This window comes from Rhincodon typus, chromosome 6 (assembly GCF_021869965.1).
Source record: "Rhincodon typus isolate 14 chromosome 6, sRhiTyp1.1, whole genome shotgun sequence".
NCBI lineage: Eukaryota > Metazoa > Chordata > Chondrichthyes > Orectolobiformes > Rhincodontidae > Rhincodon > Rhincodon typus.
The window spans coordinates 28,097,944-28,125,244 of record NC_063337.1 but is presented as its reverse complement, the minus strand read 5'-3'; the positions used below and the strand labels follow the sequence as shown (position 1 = coordinate 28,125,244).

Below are 27,301 nucleotides of genomic sequence, written 5' to 3'. Positions count from 1 at the left end.
CTGCTCCTCTGATGCTGCTTGGCCTGCTGTGTTCATCCAGCTCTACATCTTGTTATCCCCCTACCCTGGATCTCATGTGGTTTTATATTCTTTTTCTGACTCCCATGTGCGACCATGCCAAAAGCTTTGCTGAAATTCACATTAACTACATCAACTGTACTATTCTCCTCTACACACCTGGTGACCTCCTCGAAAAGTTCAATCAAATTTGTTCAGCATGACCTGCCTCTGGAGAACCCATACTGAGTATCACTGGTCAAACTCCGCCTCTCCAAGTGGGCACAAATTCTGTCCTTACAAATTTTTACCAGTGGATTCCCTACCACTAATGCGAGACTCACTACTTCCTCACTCTATTTGTCAAGTTGCTCAAGAACCTTTATTCTCTTTTCCTGAATTCTGTACCTACATTTTCCTTTTCCAAAGTGAAGACTCATTTAACGCTATATCAATGTCCATGCTCCATGTACAGATTTCCCTCTTGGTACCTAATGTGCCCTACTCTTTCCCTGGTTTCCTCCCCCCCTTGATATACTTATGGAATATCTTGGGATTCTGCCTAATCTTAACAACCTTAGTTTTTGCATATCCCCTCTTTGCTCTCTTCCTTAAGTTTGCTTTGCTTTCTTAGATCTCTCCTATACTTTTTATACTCCACTAGAGCCTCAGATGATTTGCACCCTTTGTATCTGTTAAACACCTCTATTTTCCTTCTTATCCAATCCTGAATATTCCTAGACATCCAGTTTTCTAGCTTGTTGCTTATGTATTTCATCCTAAAGGGAACATGTTGGGCCTGTGTTCTTACCAATTCCATTTTGAACACTTCCCGCTGTTCTGCTGTAGATTTACCCAGAAATAACTGTTTCAGCTCTATTTTGGCCAGGTCCTGCCTTACTTTAATAAAATCTGCCATCTCAGTCCAAAACCCATATTTACAGGCCACCTTTTTCCTTTTCCATAATAAACTTAATCACCTGGTGTTATGATGGCTGTCAGTAAAATGTTGTCCTACTGCCACCTCAAACATCTGTTTGGCTTTGTTCCCCAGAATTAGGTCTAGCACTGTACTGTCCCTCATTGGACCTTCTACATGTTGATATAAAAAGTTCTCCTGAATACATTTCAAGAAATCTTCCCTCTCTAAACACATAAAACTATAACTATCCCCTTTAATATTGGAGAATTTTAATTTCCATATGATTGTTTTTACACACCTGGGGAATTGTCTACGTATCTGCTCCTGCATTGTCTGCTGACTGGAGTTTTATAACACACTCCCAGCAGTGTGACCGACCCTTCTTTTTAACTCTTAATCTCTACCCATAAAGCCTCATTTGAAGACCTTTCCAATATATCGTCTCTCCTTAATGCATAATTGACCTCTTAGTTAAGAATGCAACACCATCACTTCATTTACATCCTCTCCTGTCCTACCTGATGATCCTGTACCATAGAATATTGAGATGCCAGTCCTGCCCCTCTCTCAACTTTGTCCTGTGATGGCAACAACATTGCAATTCCACGTGTTATTCCATACCCTTAACCCATCTGCCTTATCTATAACACTTTTAACACTAAAGTGTCATCCAGCTCACCTTACACCCTTGAAACTCAATATGGTTGAACTCTCTCTGCCTTTGCTCCTTTGTTAAAGTCTGCCACGCTCCTAGTGTACTAACTGTCTATGTTCCCTTCCCCCTGCTGAACTAGTTTAATTTCTTCCCATAATTTGTAATAAACAATAATTTTTGTTAAGTGCAGAAATCAAACAGGACACAGCCACATAAAGCGAAAGTGTAAAGAAATACCTAGACAAATAAAAAGCTAGAACTGTTACTGGCGTAGAATAAAACCGAAGTTTTCTTCTGGCAAATCAGTTGCCCTGGTCAAACACTTCAGCATGCAGACATTTATGTCAGCGGGCATCTTACAAATTTCAAGTTATACAGGTGAACAAGTGCCACAATGTTATTAAGTAGTGAGCCTTGCTTGATAAAACCCTGTTTACAGAGTCAGAAGTTCAATTGTGTAGTCCAGGCGCATCATAAGATATGATATAAGTAACTCTGCAATGTAGGGAATACAAAGTACTGCATGTACTTCACAACCAAGTTGTCACCGAAATAGAGGAGATTGTCCTGAATCTCAAGCACAGTTTGGAAGAAGTTAATCAACAAAAAGTCAGGGAAAATTTATTTGGGCACCATAAAATCAAAGCAAAACAAACAAAAAGCACAATCTCCTGAGTGGCTAGTTGTCATATAGAATCACAGAATCCCTACAGTGTGGAAAGAGGCCACTCAGCCCACCGACTCTGCACCAATCTTCTGAAAAGCATCCAACCAGACCCAGCACCCTGCCACCCTATCCCCGTAACCCTGCATTTATCATGGCTAATCTATCTAACCTGCATATCCTTGGACACTGTGAGCAATTTGTCATGGCCACTTCACCTAACCTGTACATCTTTGGACTGTGGGAGAAGAGCGGAGCACCTGGAGGAAACTCACGCAGATATGGAGAGAATGTGAAAACTTCACACAGTCACCCAACGCAGGAATCGAACGTGGGTCCCTGGCACTGTGATGTAGTATTGCTAACTACTGAGGCACCATGCTTCCTAACACATTTGTGCATGAATTAAGCATTAGGATATAAACTAGAATCACAAATTCCCTACAGTGCAAAAGGACACCATTTGGCCCATCCAGTCTGCACCAACCCTCCCTGAGCATCCTACCCAGACCCCGTGACCTCGCATTTACTATGGCCAATCCATATCCCTGAACACTATGCGGTAATTTAGTACCACCTAATCTGCATATCTTTGGACTGGTGGGAGGAAACCGGAGTACCCAGCGAAAATCCATGCAAGCATGGGAGAGCATGCAAAGCCCACACAGTCACCCAAGGCTGGAACCAAACCTGGGTACCTGGCGCTGAGAGGCAACAGTGCTAACCATTGTGCTGCCCCTATTGTGTTGTGGAAGAAATTGTTTTATACTGTGTGTGGGATGGAAAGCTGTGACTGTAGTGGTTTCATTAAAATGTTTTCCAAAGCTATCAAACAGAGAGTTCAGATTCCAATGGCAAAGTTCGAGAAGTAGTGTGATAGTGTTTGCAGAGGCAGCAACTGAGAGGATGTATGATGATAGGCAATGGAAGACTCTACAAATAAATTCCACTGACAAAAAGTTGAAATTCTTGTGCATTGATCTTCACTGAAGACACCACTTAAAGGAGGCAAGGAACCAAGAAAAGAAAAATGTTGCCTTCTGTGGTTGGGACGGTACATACAGCTATATAGAATATGCCTATAAAATTATTGTCCTGTATGAAAGAAAGACAAGAAGTCAAAGATCTTCCAATTCAAGACAGCAGTATAGACTTTAGACCATTAGGAAACCATTCCAAGTTGACAACCTTCTCCTAGTCCAAAGGAACAATTTTCAGCAGAACAGGAAACCTTGAGATAGTCTGAGTTTGTAAAGTCAATGACCAACGGAGATTTGTTTGTGGTATGCATAAACAAATGCATCACAATGACTCAATGAGGGATAAAAAGATTGGCGGTGAGGTTTATTTATGGATCTGAAAGGACTTAGACTTGATTAAGTGCAGTCTGCACCACTTATTGTGATGATGTCACAAGGACCATGCCAGAATACATAATGATCTAGTTGTAGTAAGACTTGAGGCAAATGTGCTCTTAACAATCTGTCTAGTAATGCAAGTCATAGTCAAGTAATCTAAAAATGGTTGCATTAATGCAGTAAACTTTAGATTGTTTACTCAGCAAGACTGTTCTATGTGGACCAGAAAGTTAGCCATCCCAATCCATGTTACACCATTTGGACTTGAAAGAACCCACGCACAGGACAATCCTGACGCCTATCCCAGGTAAAGAATTTTATGCAGTGGAAGCTTTTTCATTGAGGACATCTTTCTGAATGAATATAGTCATAGCAGGGAAAAGGGAATATTAACATAACTATGATAAATCCACAAAATCGGATACATTTTTAAGAACCTTGGTTTGAAAGAAAGTTGAAAGCTTTTGCTTCAAGTGATGAAATTACATTTATTGCAAATTCTGCAGAATGTAAGTGTAGAAAGTCTTATTTGAATTGTCACACATTCCTGACTTTTATTAAAGCTTTGAGTACTCAAGACATGCACATTTCCAAAACCACCATTCTACCCAATTACTAAGTTTTTACTCTTAATCAAAATTCCTGTCCCTGGCTGGTGTACACATCTATCACTCCCTGGTTCATTGGAGTGTAAAATCTTCCTAAAATCTTCTGAACATTTATTTTATGCAAGTTCTGATTGTTTGATTAGTTTTGTACATTAATTTTTGATCTCTGTGACATTCCAGTGGTGGTTGGTAGTATTGAATTCTCTGAAAAGTTTTCAACAAATAAAATATGTAGCATATTTTTGATTATATTTTGCATTTGAAATAACTTAATTACTTTTAGTTTTGGAAGACCACCCACCCTTCTGAGCTGGGGCTCGTCTGCTCCGATCGCTTGTCTATTCTTTTCTTCCTTTTTCTTTCTCCTTTTACTTACCTCTTGTCCTGAGCTTGAATGGTATTGGTGGCAGCAAGCCCCAGCGTGGACTCAAGAAAACCCTTACTTCTCCGGGGTTACCACGGAACCTGGCATTGGAATTGGCAGCTGCTACATTGCAGAGGCGATGTTGGCTAGGTAGGTCTAGTGGTGAAAGATGGCACCTGAGGATTGGCGACTTCATCGTTGGTTGGGTCAAGCGGCAGTAGCAAAGCAGTGGCAGAAGGGCATCGAGGTTGCCCCAGTGACGAGAGATGCGACGCTGATGTTGGTTGGTCTGGTGCAAGTGGTGACAAGATGGTGGTGGATGAGAATTGGCCCAGAGCGAAGGATGGTCCCTGAAGGGTGGCCACTTCTATATTGGTTTGGTCCATGTGGTCGACGACGAGGCAGTGGAAGAGGGCTGGCAGTGGAGGCATCATTGATGATGAGGTGGCTCAGGACCGATGGATTCTCTCTAAGTTGTACCTTTCTATTTTTATTCTTATTCTTAAAACCTATTCAAAATGATGCCAGATTGTGGCAACAGTGAAAAAGCTTTTACAGTATTTTGCTGTTTTTCTCACTGTAAAATACACGTGACAATAAAATTATTTATTCATTCAATGAAAGTATTCATTCATCCATCCATTCATCCATCTGTCCATCAAAGTGATTAATACTTGTCACCTGATTTGAAGTTCCTAGGATAATTGTTGGTAAAGGATAGGTCCAAATATATTAGATCCATAGTCAATATAATTTCTGTTGTTGTTAAAGCTGAATTGAATATTTTAAGAATGAATTTAGTACGTAAGAAATTGTAATTTTAGGATTTAATTCATGTTATTTTTCTTTATTAATTCTTCCCCTTTACTTTTTGTTTTCTCTTTTGCATATTGCACGTCCAGAGTTCTAAGGTTAGTATTTCTACTTTTTGAGCTTACTTCCAGTTAAATTGTTTGAAAGGTATAGCATCTTCTGTCTAATCACTTGATGTGGGAATAGGTAATATCTCAGTTTTGAATAATGTTTCTGCAAAAAGCATTAAGTGTAACTCTTTCCTAAGACCCACACTAGGAAGTTGGAAATTTTGCTTATTGTGGAGCAGTCTGACTTGTTTTTCAGTATCTGAAACAGAAAATTGACTTCAAAAAAAAACCGTGTAGGGTGAAAGGAAATCCTAAGGACAAAGGTGGGTTTTCCTGTTTGTCCACTATAACTTCAGCAGATGAGTCATGGAAACCCCTGAAACTCAGCATAAATATTTTACTGAAATTTCAGAGGTATTTCCTGCTGAAATTACGTCAGACAAGTGGGAGATCTTCCATGGAAATCCACCTCCCACAAGCATTTAATACTTCCAAAATTTGCACTCTTTGTTCAAATATTTCATATATTAAAAGGTATTGATTGGTAAAACATGTTATTCATGACCAATATCATGAACTTGCATGACTGTTACTGCAACTTTCTTTCAAAAAGTAACTGAAATACTAAATAGCAACTGAAAATACTTTTGGCAAAATGTAAGTTTTCAAATTGATTAATGTATAAGTATCATTTAGGAGCTGAGAATCATGAGAGATGTGAGAAGCATTTAACTGAGCTGTGAAAGGAATTTAGTTATGCATTGCCAAAAGAATGCTACAAAGGCCAGCTTATATGGTAATTGCTAACACACAAACCATGTTAAAATTCATATTACTAAGGTGCTATCAACTTGGAAACTAAATGGACTCCATTGTCCTCAAATTAGAAAACAATTAACTGTTAACTTTTTATAAAGCAGGATAATAACCAATTGACTCTGTTGCACTTCGATAACCTGAGTGATTGTCACTTAAACTTTGTCATCTTATGCTTAGTAATTGAGATTCTTTTGGGAAAAGTAGTAGGAGAGTATATTCTGTGAATTTGAATAACTTTATTCTGATTCTTAGAATGTCTTAAACATTCTTTCAGAAAATATTGTGTTTAACAAATGAGCTTTCAGAAGGCATCCTGGAATTAATTTGATTCCTCCTATGATGAAGTTTCCAGAGAATGCTGTTAAATTACTGAAATACAATATCCAATTGCATTCAAACATATACAGCATATATAATTTTCTAGTATCCTACTTTCAAGTAATTTTTTGTATCACTGGCCCTTCCTGTATACATACAAATTTTCCTTACAAACTCTGTTATACCCACTTTTCCTCTAACGTGTTGTAAAAACTGCTGCTGTCTTCAAAAGACCAACACAGCGGACTCAAGAGCCCCAATGGATAGTGGGAGACTCCACAGCCCGGGCAAGTCACTCGTAAGTTAAAAAAAATTATATATGCTGCATATATAATATCTAATGTAAAATAATTGAAGAATTCAACCTCACTTTCATTGTATTAGAGCCATGTAAGATGCTACCACCAAAATGTTTTTTTCTGGTAAATAATCTGATAATTGCAACGCTATCAGGTACAATATTTTTTGGTATTAATTTTCAACAGTGCATAAAATACAGTGTGTAGGATTTTCTATGAAAAATGTTAGTAGTCACATTGCGAGTGCGATTTGTCTTTTTTTGAAAAAAACAGACGGAGCTGGAAAACATAGAAGCAACTCAAGGCATGTCGACAGAGACAGCAGTAACGTTCTTAAACAGGCTGATGGCCATGGTTGATGTCTTAGTTTTCTCGAGCTCACTCAATTTCAGTGAGATTGAAGCAGAAAAAAACATGTCATCTGGAGGCTTAATGCGGCAGTGCCTGAGACTTGGTGAGTCTTTAAATTTTACATTTTTAACTTGTTAGAAATGTTGCAGGTCAAAAGGAGGCCCATCCAGCCCGAGCTCTTTTCACGAGCAATTTAGCTAGTTCCTGTAGTGATGCAATTCAGCCTTTTTAATTTGTGGTGCTTATTCAGTTCCCCTATGATTGAGTCTACTTGCATCACCCTTTCAGACTGTGCATTCCCAACTGTAACTACTTATTGAATAACAATATTTTTGCCCCTGTTGCTTTTGGTTATTCTGTCAATCACTTCAAATCTGTTCCCTCTAGTTTTCAATATTTCTGCTGTTGCACAACATTCTGTTACGATCTCCATTGTGTCCAAAAGCTTTAAAAGAGAAATTTGAACTTCATTAACAGCCAAAATATGACATGTCAAATTTTCACGGTTTAAAATATCTTATTGTATTGAATGAAAAAATAAAACTCATTCAACACTGTATTCTTTTGGAGGCAACTTTTGGCGGTATAGATTTGATGGGCTGAGGAGCTTGTTCTGTGCTGCATGATTCTATGATTATGCTTTAAACTATAGAAATAAACAGTTTTTTTTGTTACTTATGTTATGATCACAGTTGATGTTATTGGCTTGCTAAGTTCTTTTTGTACTATCATTGTGGTCTTTTATCTGAACACAACCACATTGTGTGCAGATTTGGTTTTAACAATAAAAAAGTTTATTATGGAAAATAAATGAAGATAAAATAGAATGATTGATATATTTGCATATAACACATATTTAAAGATTTCAAGGCAAAGGATAAAATGCAATCTCATTAATCCCAAAAACATTCATTTACAGTATTCATACCAAAGCGATTCCCTTTTATTTCACATCGACACAGCTTAATTTTCCATCTTGGAAATCTGATAGCATCTTCCTGGAGCCTTCATACCCTGGAACTTTTAAACTAAGCTTCTTACACTTATATAACCTATTTTAAACAGTCCAAAACTACCTCCATTTTTCAGGAGCAAATATTTTATACATTTAACATCAGCCAAGTCTTCTGAAAAACTGCCCAATTGAAATCCAGAAGCTCTCTTTGAAGTTATTGTTTCCCTAAGTCCCTCTCTCAAAAATTCCAGAATCCTCTATCTGCAAGCCTAATGTACTACACATTACTTTCACTAATAAATGCTCCAAATGTAAACAATGCATTACTCTTCAGAATGTCTCTCCCTATTGCTGTATCTTAAAATAAATCATCAGGCTACAAAATTACTTATCAGTTAATCATTAAACCCCTTTAGTCTCACTGAAAATCCAAATCCCACCAGTTCAAAACTAAAATCCAAAATAAATAATATATATGGTGTATATAAATTTCAGGACTTGTGATACACTTTTCACACATTACGCCGCCTTCAGTGTTATGGATCCACATCACAGTTTATTTTCTCCTGGGTTGTGACTTCTAGAAGGTTTTCCAGCACTCAAGTTAAATTAATGGAGCTGTAGTTGCTGGATTTATCCTTGTACCCCTTTTGAACAAGAGTATACCATTAGCATTATGCACAGTTTTATGGTCTTAAGGCAGACTATAATTTTAGGTAGAAATTTGGTTCTCAGCTATTAACTTAAAGAATTAGATTAAAAGATTTCACATTTTAAAACAAAGATAGATCCTAGACAAGATTAAACAAATCAAATTCTACTAACTATATGTTTTATTAACACAGATTTTAATTCTGAAAAATTCAGTGGACAACTTCCTGTTCTGTTTAAATTCCAATCAAGAGTTCCCTATACATTTTAGCCTTCCAGGGTCAAATCAAGTTGTGTCACAGTTCTCAGGAGCTCAGTTTAATTCTCTTCAGTCTTCTTGCTATTCCCAAGCTATGGAATTTCTTGGAGTCCTCCCAGCTGCAAGCAGCAAAGTGAGTTTCCAATTGTCTTTAAGCACCTCATGATCGTTGACACCTAGCTCAAGCATGGACTTCACTATCTTCTTCCTTGGCAGTTTAAAGTGGCAGCTTTCTTTGTTTCCAAGCTTTTACAGCTCAAGGTATAAACCATCTATGTCTGTGGGAAAACTATGCACGTAAACTCAAAACAAAAATAAAAGCAGCAAATACTGGAGAAACTCAACAGCCCTGTCAGCATCTCTGGAGGAGACGCAGTATTAATGCTTTGACTCCAAAATGACTCTTCTTTGAAACCTCAGAAATTGTAAGAACTGCCAATGCTGGAGTCAGAGATAACACAGTGTGGAGTTGGAGGAACACAGCAGGCCAGGCAGCATCAGAGAAGCAGGAAAGCTAACGTTTCGGGTTGGGACCCTTCTTCAGAAATTTCTGAAGAAGGGTGCCGACCCAAAATGTCAGCTTTCCTGCTCCTCTGATGCTGCTTGGCCTGCTGTGCTCCTCCAGCTCCACACTGTTATTTCTTCTTTGAAACCTGCTTTTGCTGTCAGCCCTGCAGACTTTTTCCAGCACTTTACTTTTAATACAGATCTTCAATATCCACAGTACTTGCTTTTAACCCAAAACAAAATGTAACCTCCCTGCAATCTGTCTCATGGAAATGTGACAGACTGGGAATGTTCCAGGTACAGATTCAAAGGAGTCATTTTCCATTCCTCCTAGACTTAACTGTCTCCATTTCAAAAGCATAACAGGATTACCTATTCATCATCATAATAGAGTCATACAGCACGGAAACTCGTCCATGTCAGTCAGTTTCCCATTTGCCTGCAATTGCTCATATCCCTCTAAACCTTTCCTATTCATGAACCTGTCCATGCCAATCAGGTTTCCCATTTGCCAGCATTTGGCCCATATCCCCTTAAACCTTCCCTCTTCATGTACTTTTTAAAATGTCTTTTAAATGTTGTATCTGTACTTGCATCTACTACTTCCTTTGGCAGTTCAATCCACATATGCACCACCCTCTGCTTGAAAACGTCACCCCTCAGATCCTTTTAAATCTTTCCCCTCTCACCTTAAAACTGTGCGCTCTAGTTTTGAATTTTCCTACTCTAGGGAAAAGACCATTACTGTTCACCTTATCTATGCCCCTCATAAATTTGTAAACCTCTGAAAAGTCATCCCTCAATCTCCAACGCTCCAGGGAAAGAAGTACCAGCCTATCCAGCCTCTCCTTAAAACTTAAACACTCCAATTCCAGTAACATCCTTGTGAATCTCGTCTACATCCTTTCAATTTTAACAACATTCTTCCTATAGCAGAGCAACCAGAACTGCACGCAGTACTCCAAAAGTGGCCTCACCAATGTCCTGTACAGCTGCAACACGATGTCCCAACTCCTATACTCAATGCTGTGACCAATGAAGGCTTGTCCGGATCCTAACAAATTGGGGTCTCAGCTAAAAGTGAGATCAAAACAGTATCTCACTTACAGGAGTTCTTGTAGTGAAGGTAGAGAAAACGTTGTGATCCGGTGGCCAATTAATTGCACAGAATGTCTTTGACTCCATCCAACTGATGAATGTGGTCCAACCAGCACAGACATCATTGGCATAGCATGGATGTTGGAATGTTCCAGGAACTCTGAGTTGTTGGCCTTGTCCGCACAAGAGATGCTGAGGGTATACCTGAGATAGGGAAGGGGTTAACTGTTCAGCATGTATATGTTGTGCAGCCCTTACCACTGGAGAGGAGCACACTGAGGTCACAAGCTTAGTCGACTCAAAGTTTGACTTTGTCAGTCAGGTTGCTGTTGTTCTGCACTCTCTTACTCAGGTGGATATGAAAGCTGCAGTTTTTTGTTATGTGTGTGCATTGATTTCAGCAGCAAGCTGATGATTTTGGAGTCTGGATACATGATCTTAGGATCACATTGTCATCTTGAAAAGTTGTGTGGTTTGGTGACATCCTGCATCATGACCTTGTCTTCCTGATTTCAAACTTCTAAATCTAGCCCCTGTAGGTAAATCTGGATCCTCTTCTGAATTGCACTTACTCTAAACTTCATTTACCAGTTTCTCAAACCTAGGTACACACTCCAACAACATATGAAATAGGAATTTAAACATTTTCATAACAGAAGGATGCAGTAGCATTTCAATACTTCAGTAAGATGTAGCATATTTTGATTTCTAGAAGACATTTGATAAGGTCCCAGATAAAAGATTATTCCACAAGATAGGATCTCACAGTGTTGAGGGTAATATGTTAGAATGGATTGAAGATCGGTGAACACGTAGAAGATAGAGATTCAGGATTAAGAGATAACAAGGTGTAGAGCTGGATGAACACAACAGGCCAAGCAGCATCAGAGGAGCAGGAAAGCTGACGTTTCGGGCCTAGACCCTTCTTCAGAATGGGGGAGGGGAAGGGGGTTCTGAAATAAATAGGGAGAGGAGGGGAGGCAGATAGAAGATGGATAGAGGAGAAGATAGGTGGAGAGGAGACAGACAGGTCAAAGAGGCGGGGATGGAGCCAGTAGAGGTGAGTGTAGGTGGGGAGTTAGGGAGGAGGTAGGTCAGTCCAGGGAGGACGGACAGGTCAAGGGGGCGGGATGAGGCTAGTAGGTAGGAGATGGGGCTGAGGCTTGAGGTGGGAGGAGGGGATAGGTAGGAGGAAGGACAGGTTAGGGAGGCAGGGACAAGCTGGGCTGGTTTTGGGATGCCGTAGGGGAAGGGGAGATTTTGAAGTTTGTGAAGTCCACATTGATATCATTGGGCTGCAGGGTTCCCAAGCGGAATATGAGGTGCTGTTCCTGCAACCGTCGGGTGGCATCGTTGTGGCACTGCAGGAGGCCCAGGATGGACGTGTCATCTGAGGAATGACAAGGGGAGTTGAAATGGTTCGCGACTGGGAGGTGCAGTTGTTTAGTGCAAACCGAGTGTAGGTGTTCCGCAAAGCGGTCCCCAAGCCTCCGCTTGGTTTCCCCGATGTAGAGGAGACCACAATGGGAACAGCGGATACAGTATACCACATTAGTAGATGTGCAGGTGAACATCTGCTTGATGTGGAAAGTCTTCTTGGGGCCTGGGATGGGGGTGAGGGGGGAGGTGTAGGGGCAGGTGTAGCACTTCCTGCGGTTGCAGGGAAAAGTGCCAGGTGTGGTGGGGCTGGAGGGGAATGTGGAGCAGACAAGGAAGTCCCAGAGTGAGTGGTCCCTCCGGAAAGCAGATAGGGGTGAGGAGGGAAAAATGTCTTTGGTGGTGGGGTCGGATTGCAGATGGCGTAAGTGTCAGAGGATGATGCGTTGGATCTGGAGGTTGGTGGGGTGGTACGTGAGGACGAGGGGGATTCTGTTTTGTTTGTTATTGCGGGGAGTCCTCCCACCCCCCTTCCTGCAAAAATGCCATCCCCTATTCCCAATTTCTTCACCTCTGCCGCATCTGCTCCCAGATGCGGCATTCCACTCCCGTACATCTCAGATGTCCTCGTTTTTCAAGGACCGCAACTCCCCCCCCCCTCAGTGGTCGAGAACGCCTCGACCATGTCTCCCGCATTTCTCGCAACTCATCCCTCACAACCACTCCCCGCAATAACAAACAAAACAGAATCCCCCTCATCCTCACGTACCATCTCACCAACCTCCGGTTCCAACGCATCATCCTCCGACACTTACGCCATCTGCAATCCGACCCCACCACCAAAGACATTTTTCCCTCCCCACCCTTATCTGCTTTCCGGAGGGACCACTCTGTCCGGGACACCCTTGTCCGCTCCACACTCCCCTCAAGCCCCACCACACCCGGCAATTTTCCCTGCAACCGCAGGAAGTGCTACACCTGCCCCTACACCTCCCCCCTCAACCCCATCCCAGGCCCCAAGAAGACTTTCCACATCAAACAAATGTTCACCTGCACGTCTGCTAATGTGGTATACTGTATCCGCTGTTGCCGTTGTGGCCTCCTCTACATCGGGGAAACCAAGCAGAGCCTTGGGGACCGCTTTGCGGAACACCTACGCTTGGTTCGCACTAAACAACTGCACCTCCCAGTCGCAAACCATTTCAACTCCCCCTCCCATTCCTCAGACGACACGTCCATCTTGAGTCCTCTGTAGTGCCATAACGATGCCACCCGAAGTTTGCAGGAACAGCACCTCATATTCTGCTTGGGAACCCTGCAGCCCAATGGTATCAATGTGGACTTCACAAGCTTCAAAATCTCTCCTCCCCCTACCGCATCCCAAAACCAGCCCAGCTCGTCCCTGCCTCCCTAACCTGTCCTTCCTCCCAGCTATCCCCTCCTCCCACCTCAAGCCGCACCCCCATCTCCTACCTACTAGCCTCATCCTGTCCCCTTGACCTGTCCCCTCCCTAACTCCCCACCTACACTCACCTTTACTGGCTCCATCCCTGCCTCTTTGACCTGTCTGTCTCCTCTCCACCTATCTTGTCCTCTAGCCATCTTCTATCCGCCTCCCCTTCTCTCCCTATTTATTTCAGAACCCCCTTCCCCTCCCCCATTTCTGAAGAAGGGTCTAGGCCCGAAACGTCAGCTTTCGGGCTCCTCTGATGCTGCTTGGCCTGCTGTGTTCATCCAGCTCTACACCTTGTTATCTCAGATTCTCCAGCATCTGCGGCTCTTACTATCTCTGAGATTCAGGATTAATGCCTTTTTCAGGTTAGAAGGATGTAACTAGTGGAGTGTTAAAAGGGATCAGTCCTCGGGCATTGATTATTTACCATTTATGTTAGTAATGTGGAGGATGGAATAGAGTGTCTTGTATCCAATTTTAATGAAGGTTCAAAAATAGCTGGAGTATATGTTGTGATGAGGACCTAAGGAATCTGCCAGGGGATTTAGAGTGTTGAGTCAGTGAGTAAAAACATGGTAGATGCAGTTTAATTTAGGAAAGTGTGAGGTGATGCACAATGGTAGGAAGAATAAAAGGCACCAAAACTAGAGTGCATAGACTCCATAAGACCATAAGAAATAGGAGCAGGAAGAGGCCATTTGGCCCCTCAAGCCTGATCTGCCATTCAGAAGGATCATGACTCACGTCCACTTTCCTGCCCTTTCCCTATTGGTCAAGAAGCTATCTATCTCAGCCTTAAATATACACAAGTTCCAAGGACACTCAACTCTCTGAGAGAAGAAATTCCTCCTTATCTTACCTTAAATTGGTGCCCCTTTACTTTGAGACGCTCCCATGAGGGAATACATCCTGTCAGCATTTATCCTGTCAATCCCTTAAGAATCTGATGTATTTTTAATGAGATCACCTCACATTCTTCCAAACTCTAGCGACTGGAGGCCCAACCTGTTTTGCCTTTGCACACGATAATCCCTCTATACCACAGATCATCTAGTGAACTTTGCGTGAACTGCCTCCAATGAAATGATATCTTTTCTTAAATAAAGGGACCCAAACTTCTCACAGTACTCCAGATGTGGTCTCACCAGCACCTTGTACAGTTGCACTGAGACTACTTCTTAGCATTTCTAATTTCTGTCAACTCCTCATTCTCCCCAGTCATTTGGATCTTTTGTTGTAGGAGAATTCTGACATCTTGCTCATTGAAAACAGTTTACACTACTGAATGAATCCATCCATATGTAGTGATAACTGAAAATGTTTCTTCTGACAGAATATGGAAATATTTCATTTAATGCTAGTTTATTGATCTTGTATTTTGTGTATTAGACTTCTTTCACTATGTGGGCACCTTGTTTGTCATGATTTTAGCAAAAAAGTCCATAGAATAATGGTTGATTTTAATTTGAGATTTTAGAACCAGTTTTCTTTGAATTTTGAAGTGCTAATCGTATAAATGTACTTGATGCATGAAATCTGTTACTTTTGAGGTTTTATTTTATATCTGTTAAAAGTGATTATTTAAAGGTGTAAATTTGTGATGAGAAATTATTGCACTCATAACCTTGTCTACCCATGCTCTTTCAGTTTGTTGTGTTGCTGTGAGAAATTGCTTGGAATGCCGCCAGAGACAAAGGGATAGGACAACAAAGATTTCACTAACCAGTACTAAGCCCCAAGAGAGTCTTCAGAGTTTAACAGGATCTGGTGCAGGCAAGGTAACACAACATAAGACAGATCTTGTGTATACCCTTTCTTCTTTCAGCCTCATAAATTGACTTCAAACTTCTGATACAAAATCAAGAGACTTTTGTATGGTTTACAAATTGTACCATTTCAGGAAATTATATTGATAAATACACAAATATTCTAATTTCAGAGTACTTTAATTTTTTTCCCTTCTTCCAATTTTGTATATTAGCTTGATTAATATTTGGCAAACTGATATCACATATCATGTTGACTTTTCGAACAGTGGTAAAGATGATCAATTGACACTGCGCTCAAATCCCCAACTTGATGCAGCTTCAGGTTTCTGGTCTCTGATGTTCTGGAGGCTGGAAAACTTGACCCAGTGTGTTCAATGGTTGAGGAAATAACTGTTTTGTTCTTCTCAACACTACTGTAATTTGCCTATTTGTTTAGTGTGTATTCTTCAAATGCAGGGAGGTTAGATTCTAAGGAAAATTTTGGAATAAAATTTCAGTGAAGCAGAAGCTTCACTGGACCCACAACATTATCTCAACTTTCTCTCCACAGATGCTCCCAGACCTGCTGAATTTCTCCAGCAATTTCTGTTTTTGTTTCAGATTTCCAGCGTCTGCTGTTCTTTATTTTTTTCCCTGTGGAGCACCATGTTGGAAATGGGACTACAACATGTTAACCCTAATTTAACCTATTTCAGTAGTCTTTTTTGCAAGTATACACTATTTGTGTTACCTTTAAACAGAAGAAAATATTTTGAAACAACAGCACTTTAATAAATTGTTTACATTTTCAGACTGGTGTTGAAAGTATCGCTGGCAACCTTTCTCCAATTAAAGATCCTGACAGATTACTGCAAGATGTGGACATTAATCGTTTGCGAGCTGTTGTCTTTCGTGATGTGGTAATTATTCACCCTGTTTAAATTATGCTTGTGGTCATTGGGTTTGCAGGTACCTGTACTGTAAAATCTAGGTATGAAGTTGTTTCCACCCAGAATTCTACAGGTCCTGCAATTTTTGATTTTCAAATGAGAAATTGCCGACATGTTCGAATCTTAAAAGAAATGAAAATGAAATAATCTGTTACATTTATTTATTTTTGGCAATGATTCACCTACATTTCAGTGTGAAATGCTGGTATTAGGGAAAATATTGTCTTAAATCGGAAAAGTGTGATTTCTAATAGTGAAAACACTGTTTCAACAGAAAAGAAGGAAGCCCAGAAAATGAAGCAACAGTGTTTCTGATTGATATCTTCTTTTTAAGTCTTGCCTTGGTTCAATTGAAGAAACCTGAGTATTGTGATTAGCAATACCTCAGTTTCTTAAAATGTTTTTATTGTTGTGTAACTTTGACCCTATTCTACTAAACCTTAGGAAGACTCAAACATTTCAGTACACTTGTTGCAGATTCCCTTACATATTGCAGCTAGCTTTTCAGGTTGTACCACAAAAGGCTGCAACCCCAATCCCAGTCCTTTTCTTGCTTATTCATTCACGGGATGAGGGTGTCACTGGCTAGGCCAGCATTTATTGCCCATCCCTAATTGCCCAGGAGGTAGTTAAAAGTCAACCACATTGCTGAGATTCTGGAATCATATGTAGGCCAGACCAGGTAAGGATGGCAGTTTCTTTCCCTAAAAGACATTAGTGAACAAGATTGGTTTTTCTGACAATCAACAATGGATTTAATCGACTAGTTATCATTAGATTCCAGATATTTATGGAATTCAAATTCCACTAACTGCCATTGCTGGATTCAAACGGAGGTCCCCAGAACATTACCCGTGTCTCTAGATTAACAGTCCAGCAACAATGCCACTAGGCCATTTGTGACCACTACCATGACCAATCCTCCCTTTGCCCCCAACCTCTTGAAAATAACCTTTTGACTCGACATCATTACAAAAGAGCAGCTACTTCCACCTCTGCACTATAAACAACCTCTAACCTTACCTCAGTATATCTTTTTTAGAATCCTGTCCATGCCTTAATTACCTTTAAATTTGACTTGTTCAGAGCTGGCCTTGTATTCTTTAGCCTGTTAAAAATGTTTGCTTATTTAATCATTAACAGTGATTTTATTCTGTCACAAGTCTTGTCCTAGTCACTCATGACCCCAGTGCTTGAAGGCTTGCTTTGGTTGTCAAATGAAATATAAATTTATATGCTTATGTTTAAATTGCATTCATGGTAATCTCCTTTCTTGTGCATGCAATGACCTCCTGCGCTCTTGAGCACATTCCCCTTGCCTCACAATTGCCAGCATTCAGCTGTCTACACTGTGCACTCTAGAATTGTATCTCTAAAACTCTCTGGCTCTTCTACCGCTTCCTCTTTAATGAATATTTTAAAAGCTAACATTCGAGCTTTCAGTCACTTCTACTTTTGGCTTGGTATGTATTTCTTTTGACAGTAGTGCCTGGGACATGAAGAGGTTTTGCGTGATTTCATTTAGTTTAATTTTGAAGAAAACTTCCTTGTTTTATCTTCTGTTAGGAATGAAGCCATTTATTATCCACTTGGTTCATTCATTTTATTATTTTCAAAATATTGATCAGATCAGTCATTTACCATCACATCTCAATTGACAAGATTTTGTTTGTCACTTCTTTATTTCCTGAATACCAATCCTCTGGCACCACAATTTCTTCTTCTGTTTCTTTCAGTGAGAGTCCAAGTTTTTGTCTGGTTTCGGTGTAACTATTTTACCCCTTACAATTTTCAGTTTATAATCATTGCAGTTTCACCAACTTTTCATCTTCCCATTGCCTTAATATCATCCACCATCCTCATTTATTGTGAAGATTGAGGCAGAATATTAAATAAACCATTCCATTTTTTTCTGATGAAGGGTCTAGGCCCGAAACGTCAGCCTTCCTGCTCCTATGATGCTGCTTGGCCTGCTGTGTTCATCCAGCCCTGCACCCTGTTGTCTCGGATTCTCCAGCATCTGCAGTTCCTACTATCTCTGATTCAACATAAACCATTCCATAATGCTCTTATTTTCCTAATGTCTACTATTGCCATGCATAAATCTGCTCTTAATGGGCTCTTACTCATTTGTCATTCTCATTTCTTGATGTACTTATTAAAGACTTTTCCATTACTTTTAATATTATTTTGAACTTGTTCTATAGCAATTCTTTGCCCTTTCTATTTCTGCTTCCTGTTGTTACTTTTGCAATCTCCTAAATTTTTATTTTGCTATTGTTCTTTGCCCTTAAAAAAACCTTTTTATTCATTTAATACAAATAATAAGACTAGTAGACCATGATTACATTATGGTGGAAGTATCCCTCTTGCTTTTCAACAGTAATGATGTATCTTGAGCCTGTATCGTTCGCCTGCAGATTTATATTTGTTTGTTTTCTTTCCAGTTAGTATTGTTGAAATATGAATTTTTATTAGCTGCTCCCTAATTCAGGTGTTGAAATTGTGCATATTATGGTGACTATTCAAAGATGCAGTCTTATCAAACAGATGAATCGTTACACGATAAGAGCAATTATAACCCTTTACTTTGTTGGTTTTAAGATGTCCTGCTTTGTGAAACTACCCCAAATGCATCATTAAATCTTTCCTTATGTTATTATTCTGATATTTCTTTGCCAATCCTTAAATAGGTTAAAATCCTTAATCATAACTAGATTCTTGATTTTATCTAATACTGCATAATCATGTTAATGCAAAACAATCAGAAGGCCTATACAATACACTTAACTGTATTTCAACCTTTATCATTATCTGCCATGATACCATCTGTTGTCATGAAGATCTCTCCTTTTCACTCCTCTGGTAATGTATAATTTGGTGTATAAAGTGGTTTAGTTAATTCCTCCTTTTTTTATCTTCACCTTGATTTAAAAATGTCAGATCCCCTCACATGACATAATTCCCAATCTCAGCCAGTGGCTGTGAGGTCACTACAATTACTGTGGGGTTCGATTTACATTTTCAATTTCTCCCCATCATTGTTATACTAAACATTGTTTTTGGTGACTTTCCCCTTCTCAATTTCCCTACTCTTGAGTCTTGAATTTGCCATCATGCTTAACTTCTGTAAAACCATTCCATTTGAATGAATCACTTCAAGGTTGTAATGTCGTCCACCTCTCTACATTCTCCTATAAACTCTTTCCAGTTTTAGTGTGATTGACTGCCGGTTTTTCTTCATAGGATGACAGTAAACAGGCACAGTTTTTGGCATTGGCTGTTGTATACTTTATCTCTGTACTCATGGTATCAAAGTACAGAGACATACTGGAACCACAACGTGAAATTGCAAGATCTGGAAGCCAGATAAGTCGCAATATTCGGCAAGAAATTAATTCACCAACAAGTACAGGTTAGTGTTTTAGATTTCCTTTGTTTTTGTTGGCTTACTATTCCATTTTGTAAGGTTGACCAGAAGACACCTATCAAAATGGGTTTTGTGAACGTTATAAAATTGTGCAATTGTGATTAATCTTTCTAAAACATGCTGTGCAAAACTTACTACTTGTGCTACAAATACACAAGATGCTTAGTTATGTTTTGAAGAGGTGCTAAATTTTTCAACATGTAGTTCCTTGATGGGATTATTTTAATATCAAAAAGAATAGTCCAAACAAAACACTCCATGACTTCTTGAAGCTGAAATCATTCTTTATTAAGGTGTAACAAAATATTAAACCTGTTCTACAAGTGATTCCCGAAATTTGGTAAGTGCATGTTGGTGAAGTGTTGAGATATAAAAGGGTAGAAATATATATATATATATATATATATTTCTGTGGATGAATGTAACTGCGGAATTCAATTAGCAACATTGTTGCTAGTAGAAACTAAAGGGCTGAAAACCACACAATCAGTAAAAAGCACAGTCAGCGCAAAGGAGCTTCCATCTAAGTAAGACAGTGGCTGAATGAGTATTGTTAACACCGTGTCTTTTTATTTTTGAGCTTTTTAAAACCGTAGACTGAACAGTTTTGAAACCCAAGGATTTACAGGGATGACTACATGTTTAAAAAATAAGGAACTTGGTGCCTTTTCTGAACCCTTTGTATGTAGCTGTGGGTTCTGGCAACGTGTAGACAAAATGAAGCCAAGGGGTTGTTTAGAAGTGAAACTGATTGGTTTGTGGACTAGGGATGAATTAGTCCTGAAGAAGGGTAATACCCGAAACGTTGACTGATCCTTTCCTCCAGATGCTACCTGGCTTGCTGTGTTCTTGCAGCCTCCTGTTTGTCTACCTTGGATTCCAGCATCTGCAGTTTTTTTTGTCTCTACTGAATTATCAATACCTACCAATAATAAGATTGTCATTTATGTGAATAGCTTGGGCTGTGAGCATGTTATAGAGATGTTATAGAGACACTAAGTCTGCAGCCTGTCTGCAAAGTGATCATATTTGACCCAAAGCCACTTATTCTGCAGCCAAAAAAGACTCTTTCTCAGTTCTCTGCAATAAACTATTTTGAACCTGAAGAAATCCAGTTTGTCTTTCCTTCAGCAAATGCAGCAGGTTGTGGCTTTAAATTGGAAAGTCAGAGACTATTTGTAATTTAAATAGCCACCTTTGAACATCTTACAAACCAGTGGAAGCATTCAGAAAAGAAAGGTTGAGGAGAAGCATTTGGATCAGCAAGAACCAACCTAACAAATCCTATGAACAAAGTATATGGATGTTTTCCCAGTTTTCCCTCTGCCCATGTGTTTTTTCTTTCTCTATTTATTTCTGTGTGTTTGTTATCAAGGGAGAATTTTTAAGGGTTTTAGAGTTTTAATTTGTTGAGTTTACTAGTTTAGTTTAACTATTTATCTGAAGCTAGAATCTAATGACATGTAATAGTGAAGCATGTGTGGGGGCTCAGGAGGCAATGTTAGATGAAGCTTGGCCCCTGCAATTTTCTGAGTTACATGTGCGTTGCTTCCAGTATGGATGAGAGTGGTGATACAGGAATAGTGAACACGCTGACCATGGCACCGTGGTCCAGGGAGCCATTCAAGTAGAGGAGAAAATAGAAATGTATCAGTAGCAGGGGCCATTATAATTAAGGGGATCAATACTGTTTTATCCAGATATGAGAATGGGTCCCAAAGGCTGTGTTGACAGCCTGGGGATCCAGTTGTTATTGTCCATGTTGGCACCAAGATTGATAGGAGTAGAAAGGAAGTTCTGCTGAAAGAATTTGTACTGTTTGGAGATAAATTGTAAAATGGAACGTCCAAGGTTGAGACCTTAGGATTACTATACTGGGGCCAGCATCCTGGCGAATTGAATTATTAGAACTATTGAGAGTGTTTTAAACTAACTGGTGTGGGGAGGAAGATACAGTATTCTGGAGAAGGGATGCATAGGCTCACAAAGCAAAAGGATATGGTGGCATTGCAGGGCAATTTAGATAATCATAGCTAAAGTTTCAATAAACAGTTTTTTAAAGGATTGCTGCATATTTTGAAAAGCATGTAACCTGACAGTTGTGACAAGCATTCTGTAAACAACTTTTTGATCTAGCAGTAACTGAAGTGGTTGAACCAAGGAGCTAGGTGGCAAGAAGAAGTTGATTGGTCTATTGTCTCATGATCAGTTATTGATATCAAAAGTCTTTTGCCTGCCAACAATTATGTCATTGGCTCTCAGGTAACTAAACAGCTTGGGAATGCGAACAAGATGCAAAGAGAAGTGCTTTGATCTCCACGAGCACAGAAGCTGTTTCACTGTTCTCTGCAGTCAAAACCCATTCTAATCCTGAAGAAAACCAATCCATCTTTCCTTCAGCAGTCGTTGTAACCTGTGATTTTTAACTGATAAGCCAGAGACATCTTATAAGCAAACTAAACGCTTATGTCTCTCACAAACCAATGGAAGTATCTGCAGAAAGATGATGGAAAAGCAACACATTGACCAGCATACTGATCATATTACCATAAACAACCCATGAACAGGAAACAACAAATTGCCTCCTAGTTTTCCTTTGCCCATAACATATTTTTCCCTGTGTAATGCTGGTTTATAAGGAGATTAAAAGGTTAATTTGTAACATTATAGATCAACGGCATATAACTCTATCTGCAGCTCTAGTCCAATTACTTGTAATAAGTAGTAATTCTTGTTAAGTAAGGAATCTGGTCCATACTTTCTGTCAATCTAGGTTTGAAAATCAGGGAAAGTGAGAATTTTATGTGCTTGTCTTAAGATCTTTAACTTTTGTGACAACCCCAGGAATAAAGGGGCTTGATTTTCAGCATGCTACCCCAGTGAATCATGACAATTGGAAGATATCAAATCCATGTGCATAGAATAATTAACAAGGGTTAGAACACACTGGTGGAAGTAGTGTATATGACCCCTAACACTACCTCTTTGTGTTGGACAGAGAATATATCAGGAAATAATGTAATAAAAGGAAGTATATTAATCACGGTGAATTTAATCTTCAAGTAGATTTGGAAAATTAATTTGGCAAATCAAATTGATCACGAGGAAGAATTCATCGATAGTACTCAGGACAGCTTCCTAGAACAATATGTTTTGTATCCAACCAGGAGTTAGGCTGTTTTGGATCTTATGATGTGTAATGAGGCAGGTTCAATAAATTATCTGAGAGCAAAAGATCCCCTAGGAGACAGCGACCATAGCATAGTAGAATCTAGTGTTCAATTTGAGAGTGATAAACGGGTTGGAAGCAACTGTGCAAAACTTAAATAACACTAATTACAAGGAAATGAGTGCAAAGTTTACTGGGGTGAACTGGAAAAGTAGTTCAGCATAAAAGATGGTTAATGAACAATGAAAGATTTTGAGAACATAATCTGTGTTTGCAACAAAGATATATCCTAGTGAGGAAGAAGGATTCTTGGAAGGGAATAAACCAACCATGGTTAATCAATCAACAGACTATTGTGACTTTGAACTGTATTGTCATTCCCACACAGTCAATGGGTCAAAATCTTGAAAACTCCCTCCCTCACATCACTGTGTATGTAGTTACACCACATAGACAGCAGTGGTTCAAAGTGGTACCCCCCATCACCTTCTCAAGGGAATTTAGGGACAGACTGTAAATGGTCATGTTGCTGATGATGCTCAAATCTCATGAATGAATTAAAAATAAAAAGTTAAATGCAGTTTTCATGGGGGTTTCTGAAACTGATGTTTGGACCTGAGCTGCATATTGAAAGTGCAAATTCCCATATCAGACTGGCATTTGTGTCCTTGGAAGCCACTTACTTCTAATTTGGCACTGGTGCTCTTCGGGGCAAAATCTGGCTCAGAGAATCATGCTCAGTAATTGGTGCCTTCAACACAAGTTTTTTTTTGGCCAAAAAACTGTTGCAATGAGAGTCAATGTACTCCCCTGGATTTTTCATCTGAGCAGTTATTGTACTTCCTCTTACTTATTTCCATTTTAAACTGCATTTTCACACATTGTTGTGACTCTTAGTCCTGGATTATTTCCCCATTAGATGAATTACATGTCAATTTCAGTCCTCTCAAGCTTTCGATAGGATTTAGCTAATATGGCCACTAGGAGGTTTTTGAGTCTTGAATATCAGAGTTCATTTGCAGACATTTTTTCTTCAAATTAATTGCTCGGCAGTGTAGAACTTAAACATTGCTTAAAAGAGACAAGAACTTGAAGCTTTTCACCTTGCACTCATCAGGACTGGATGCAACAAACAGACTTGAAAAAAAGGCCTATCAATTTGTACAACATGAGAAGATTCATTGAGCTATCATCAGCATGGATGTGCACTTCCCTGTCAATTTTAGTTCACAGATCAAGCATGTAAACGCTGGTCAGGGTGTTGCCATGGAAATACAGCAGAGCTTGGCAATGGAGACTGTTAAATAGTTGAACAGCTTCTAAAAGAATTATGATATGCTGTTCCTTGAGTTTATGGTAAGTTGCACTTGAATAGTGCAGAACACCAAGGACAAAGAGGTTCAAGTGCAAATGAGATTGAAAATTAAAGTGGTAGATGACTGCAAATTCTGGGTTGTATTGCAAACAAAACAGGGTATGTTTTGAAAAGCACTCATCTAATCAACATTTGGTCATCCCATCGTAAAGGAGACTACATTGTGACAAGCGAATGGTTTTATGCTAAGTTTAAAAAGTTGCATGAAAAAATGTTTTTATTATGTACGTTGGAGGAGAAGAATGAACAGCTGTTGCATCTAATGCATGGGAAGGTAGCAAAGCATGGAGAGCAGGTGGCAGGGTGATGCCAAAAGAAACATGCAATCGATAAGTTAACTTGTTTACAAATCAGAATGTTATGCATTTCCAGTAACCAAGAGAACAAAAATGCGACTTAAAATGTTTTCTCGACAAAAATATTTTGATTTAATTAATTCATCAACAGATTGTAATGATGAAAGTGATCAGTTATTAAGGCATGCAATTAATTATTGATTGACCTGAAGCATCTCATATTAGATTCTACTGTCTTACATTCATAAGTAAGAAGATTCTCACACACCCGGACATCTTATCAATTTATCAAGAAGATAGCTGTAGTTTTAGAGATCAGTCAGCTGAGCTTCAGGACACCTCTCCAGGGCTTCCTTATGTTAATCACCTAGGCCCAACCACCTTCAGCTGCTTGAACAATGACATTCTCTCTATCATAAGGTGGCAAGTCGGGACATTCACTTATGATTGCATGATATTCAGCAACATTTGCAGTGACTCACATGCTGAAAGATACCGTGTGTAAATGCAGCAAGATCTGAACAATATCCAGATTGGGCTGACAAGTAACATATAACATTTGTGCTACACAAATACCAGGCAAAGACCATCTCCAATACAAGAGAATCTAACCATTGTGTCTAGATGATCAGTGGTGCTAGCGTTGTTGAATTACCCACTGTCAACATCATGGGAGTTGCCATTGACCAGAAACGGAACTGGCCCATTCATAAAAATTCTCTGACTACAAGAATACGTCAGAGGTTGGAATTTCTGCTTTGATCATTCTCATCTTCTGCCTCTCCTATCCAAAAACAGTCTGACCACAATCTACAAGGCACAAGTCAGGAGTACAACTGCCGCAGCACTTAAGAAGCTTGACACCATCCAGTTTAAAGCAGCCAGCTTGATTAGCAGCACATCCACTCCCTCCTCCACCGATGCTCGGAGGTAGCAGTGTGTACCATCTGCAAAATGCATATCAGAAATTTAGGATCCTTAGACCACACCCTCCATGTCTTCGATTACTACCCCTGGAAGGACAAGGACAACAGATTCATGGAAACACCACGACTTGTAAGATTCTCTCCAAGATACTCATCATCCTGACTTGGAAATATATCACTCTTTCTTCAGCGGGATTGTTGAGTCAGAATCTTAACAGCATTGTAGATCTACCTATGTCACATTGATTGCAGCACTTCAAGAAAACGACTAACACCACCACCTCAAGGGCCTAGCCAGCAAAGCTCACAGTCCCTGAATGTTTAAAAAAAAAAATTGACAGCTATAAGCCCGGATCTTCTGAGAGCAGCAATCACCATCAAATTGACAGTCTTGTACTTGCTTTTTTTGCATTATGTCAGTCACCAGCATTTCTGGGACAACTTCTGATGCTGGAAGCCTCAGAATTGTCCTGTGTAGATTTAATCCAGTTGAATCCTTATTGTATAGGACAATTGTGGGGTGAGGGTTGCAGTTAGGTATGCCCCCTTTTATAAACTGCATTAGTTCCTGTATTCATGCAAATTCATTACTTTAACTGCATCAAGAATGCCAAGGCCGGACACAAGACTCCTTTAAGCAAGAAAGGTACTTTTATTTCAGGGGGAGAAGTTTGGTTTCAAAACCACGGGAATCGCCCTGCATGGGTGAGAGGCATGGACGATGCATGGTCAAGTCCCATGACATACAAAGTTCAGGTAGGAGAGGCGGTCCTGAACAAGCACGTGGACCACATGAAAGCTTCAACCTCACAAATGGGGCAGGAGCAAAACATACCTGGCCCCTCGGAACATCTGGCAAGGTTGTCAGAACCTATGGGTTGCTCCTCTTCACCTAGCATCAACAAAACCTCTGAGGACAAGATGAACACAGCAGATGTTGCAGCCTTGATGCAATTGCCACCTGTGGAAGATTTTAGATTAGATGCTCTGGATGCAAGAGGCGGGCTACGTTCCGGTACATGCTGCCAGTATCACAGGCGGAGTTGGAGGAACCGGACCTGGTGCAAACATGCCCCAGGAAAAAAGTACAAGTCTACATCCCAGGACTTAAAGGGGGAGGAATGTAGTGATTGGAACAAGGTCAACCAGGTGGATCTCATAGAATACGAGATCCCTGATCGGGGCTGTGAGCCTGTTCCAATCAGGGAGTGCGGGCTCACAGATATAAACAGGAGTGTCAGGAGTTCTTTTCTCTCCAGGTGCTGGCTCTGAGCTAGCTGGGTCAGTGATATACACTATGCACATGGAAATAAAGGGTGACTTAGTGATGAGACACTGGCCTTCTTGAAGTTATTTCAGGTGGTATAGTGGATGGTGAAAAAGTTTATCTAAGATTACAGAGATCTTTATCAATTAGGTCAATAGGCTGAGGGGTGGCAGGTGGAATTTAATTTGGATAAATGTGAGTTAGTACATTTTGGTAATACAAACAAGGACAGGACTTATACAATTAATGATAAGGCCCTGGTTAGTGTTGCAAAACAGAGAGACCTAAGGGTTCAGGGACACTATTCTTTGAAATCTGCATCACAGGTGGCCAGGGTGGTTAAGAAGGCATTTAGCATGCTTGCCATCATTGCTCAGACCTTTGAGTATAGGAGTTGGGGACCTCATGTTGAGGTTGTACAGGACATTGGTGAGGCCTCTTCTGGAGTACTTTGTGCAGTTCTGGTTGCCCTGTTACAGGAAAGATATTATTAAATTGGAGGGAGTTCAGAAAAGATTTACAAGTATGTTTCCAGAAATGTAGGATTTTGAGATATAAAAATAGACTGGAAAGGGCTCCTCCCACCCACCTTCCTGCAAAAATGCTATCCCCTATTCCCAAT

The 27,301-nt window shown here is 39.9% G+C and overlaps 1 protein-coding gene across 1 annotated transcript in view; it reads left to right on the top strand.

The window, feature by feature from the left end:
• Positions 1 to 27,301, top strand: part of nbeaa (neurobeachin a) — an 831,637-nt gene that overhangs the window by 263,319 nt on the left and 541,017 nt on the right. Inside the window, exons 25-29 of the mRNA XM_048597909.1 lie at positions 5,471 to 5,479; positions 7,141 to 7,321; positions 15,166 to 15,296; positions 16,079 to 16,186; positions 19,463 to 19,631. Of these exons, the coding sequence (XP_048453866.1) occupies positions 5,471 to 5,479; positions 7,141 to 7,321; positions 15,166 to 15,296; positions 16,079 to 16,186; positions 19,463 to 19,631 (598 nt within the window). The remainder of the gene's footprint in view (positions 1 to 5,470; positions 5,480 to 7,140; positions 7,322 to 15,165; positions 15,297 to 16,078; positions 16,187 to 19,462; positions 19,632 to 27,301) is intronic.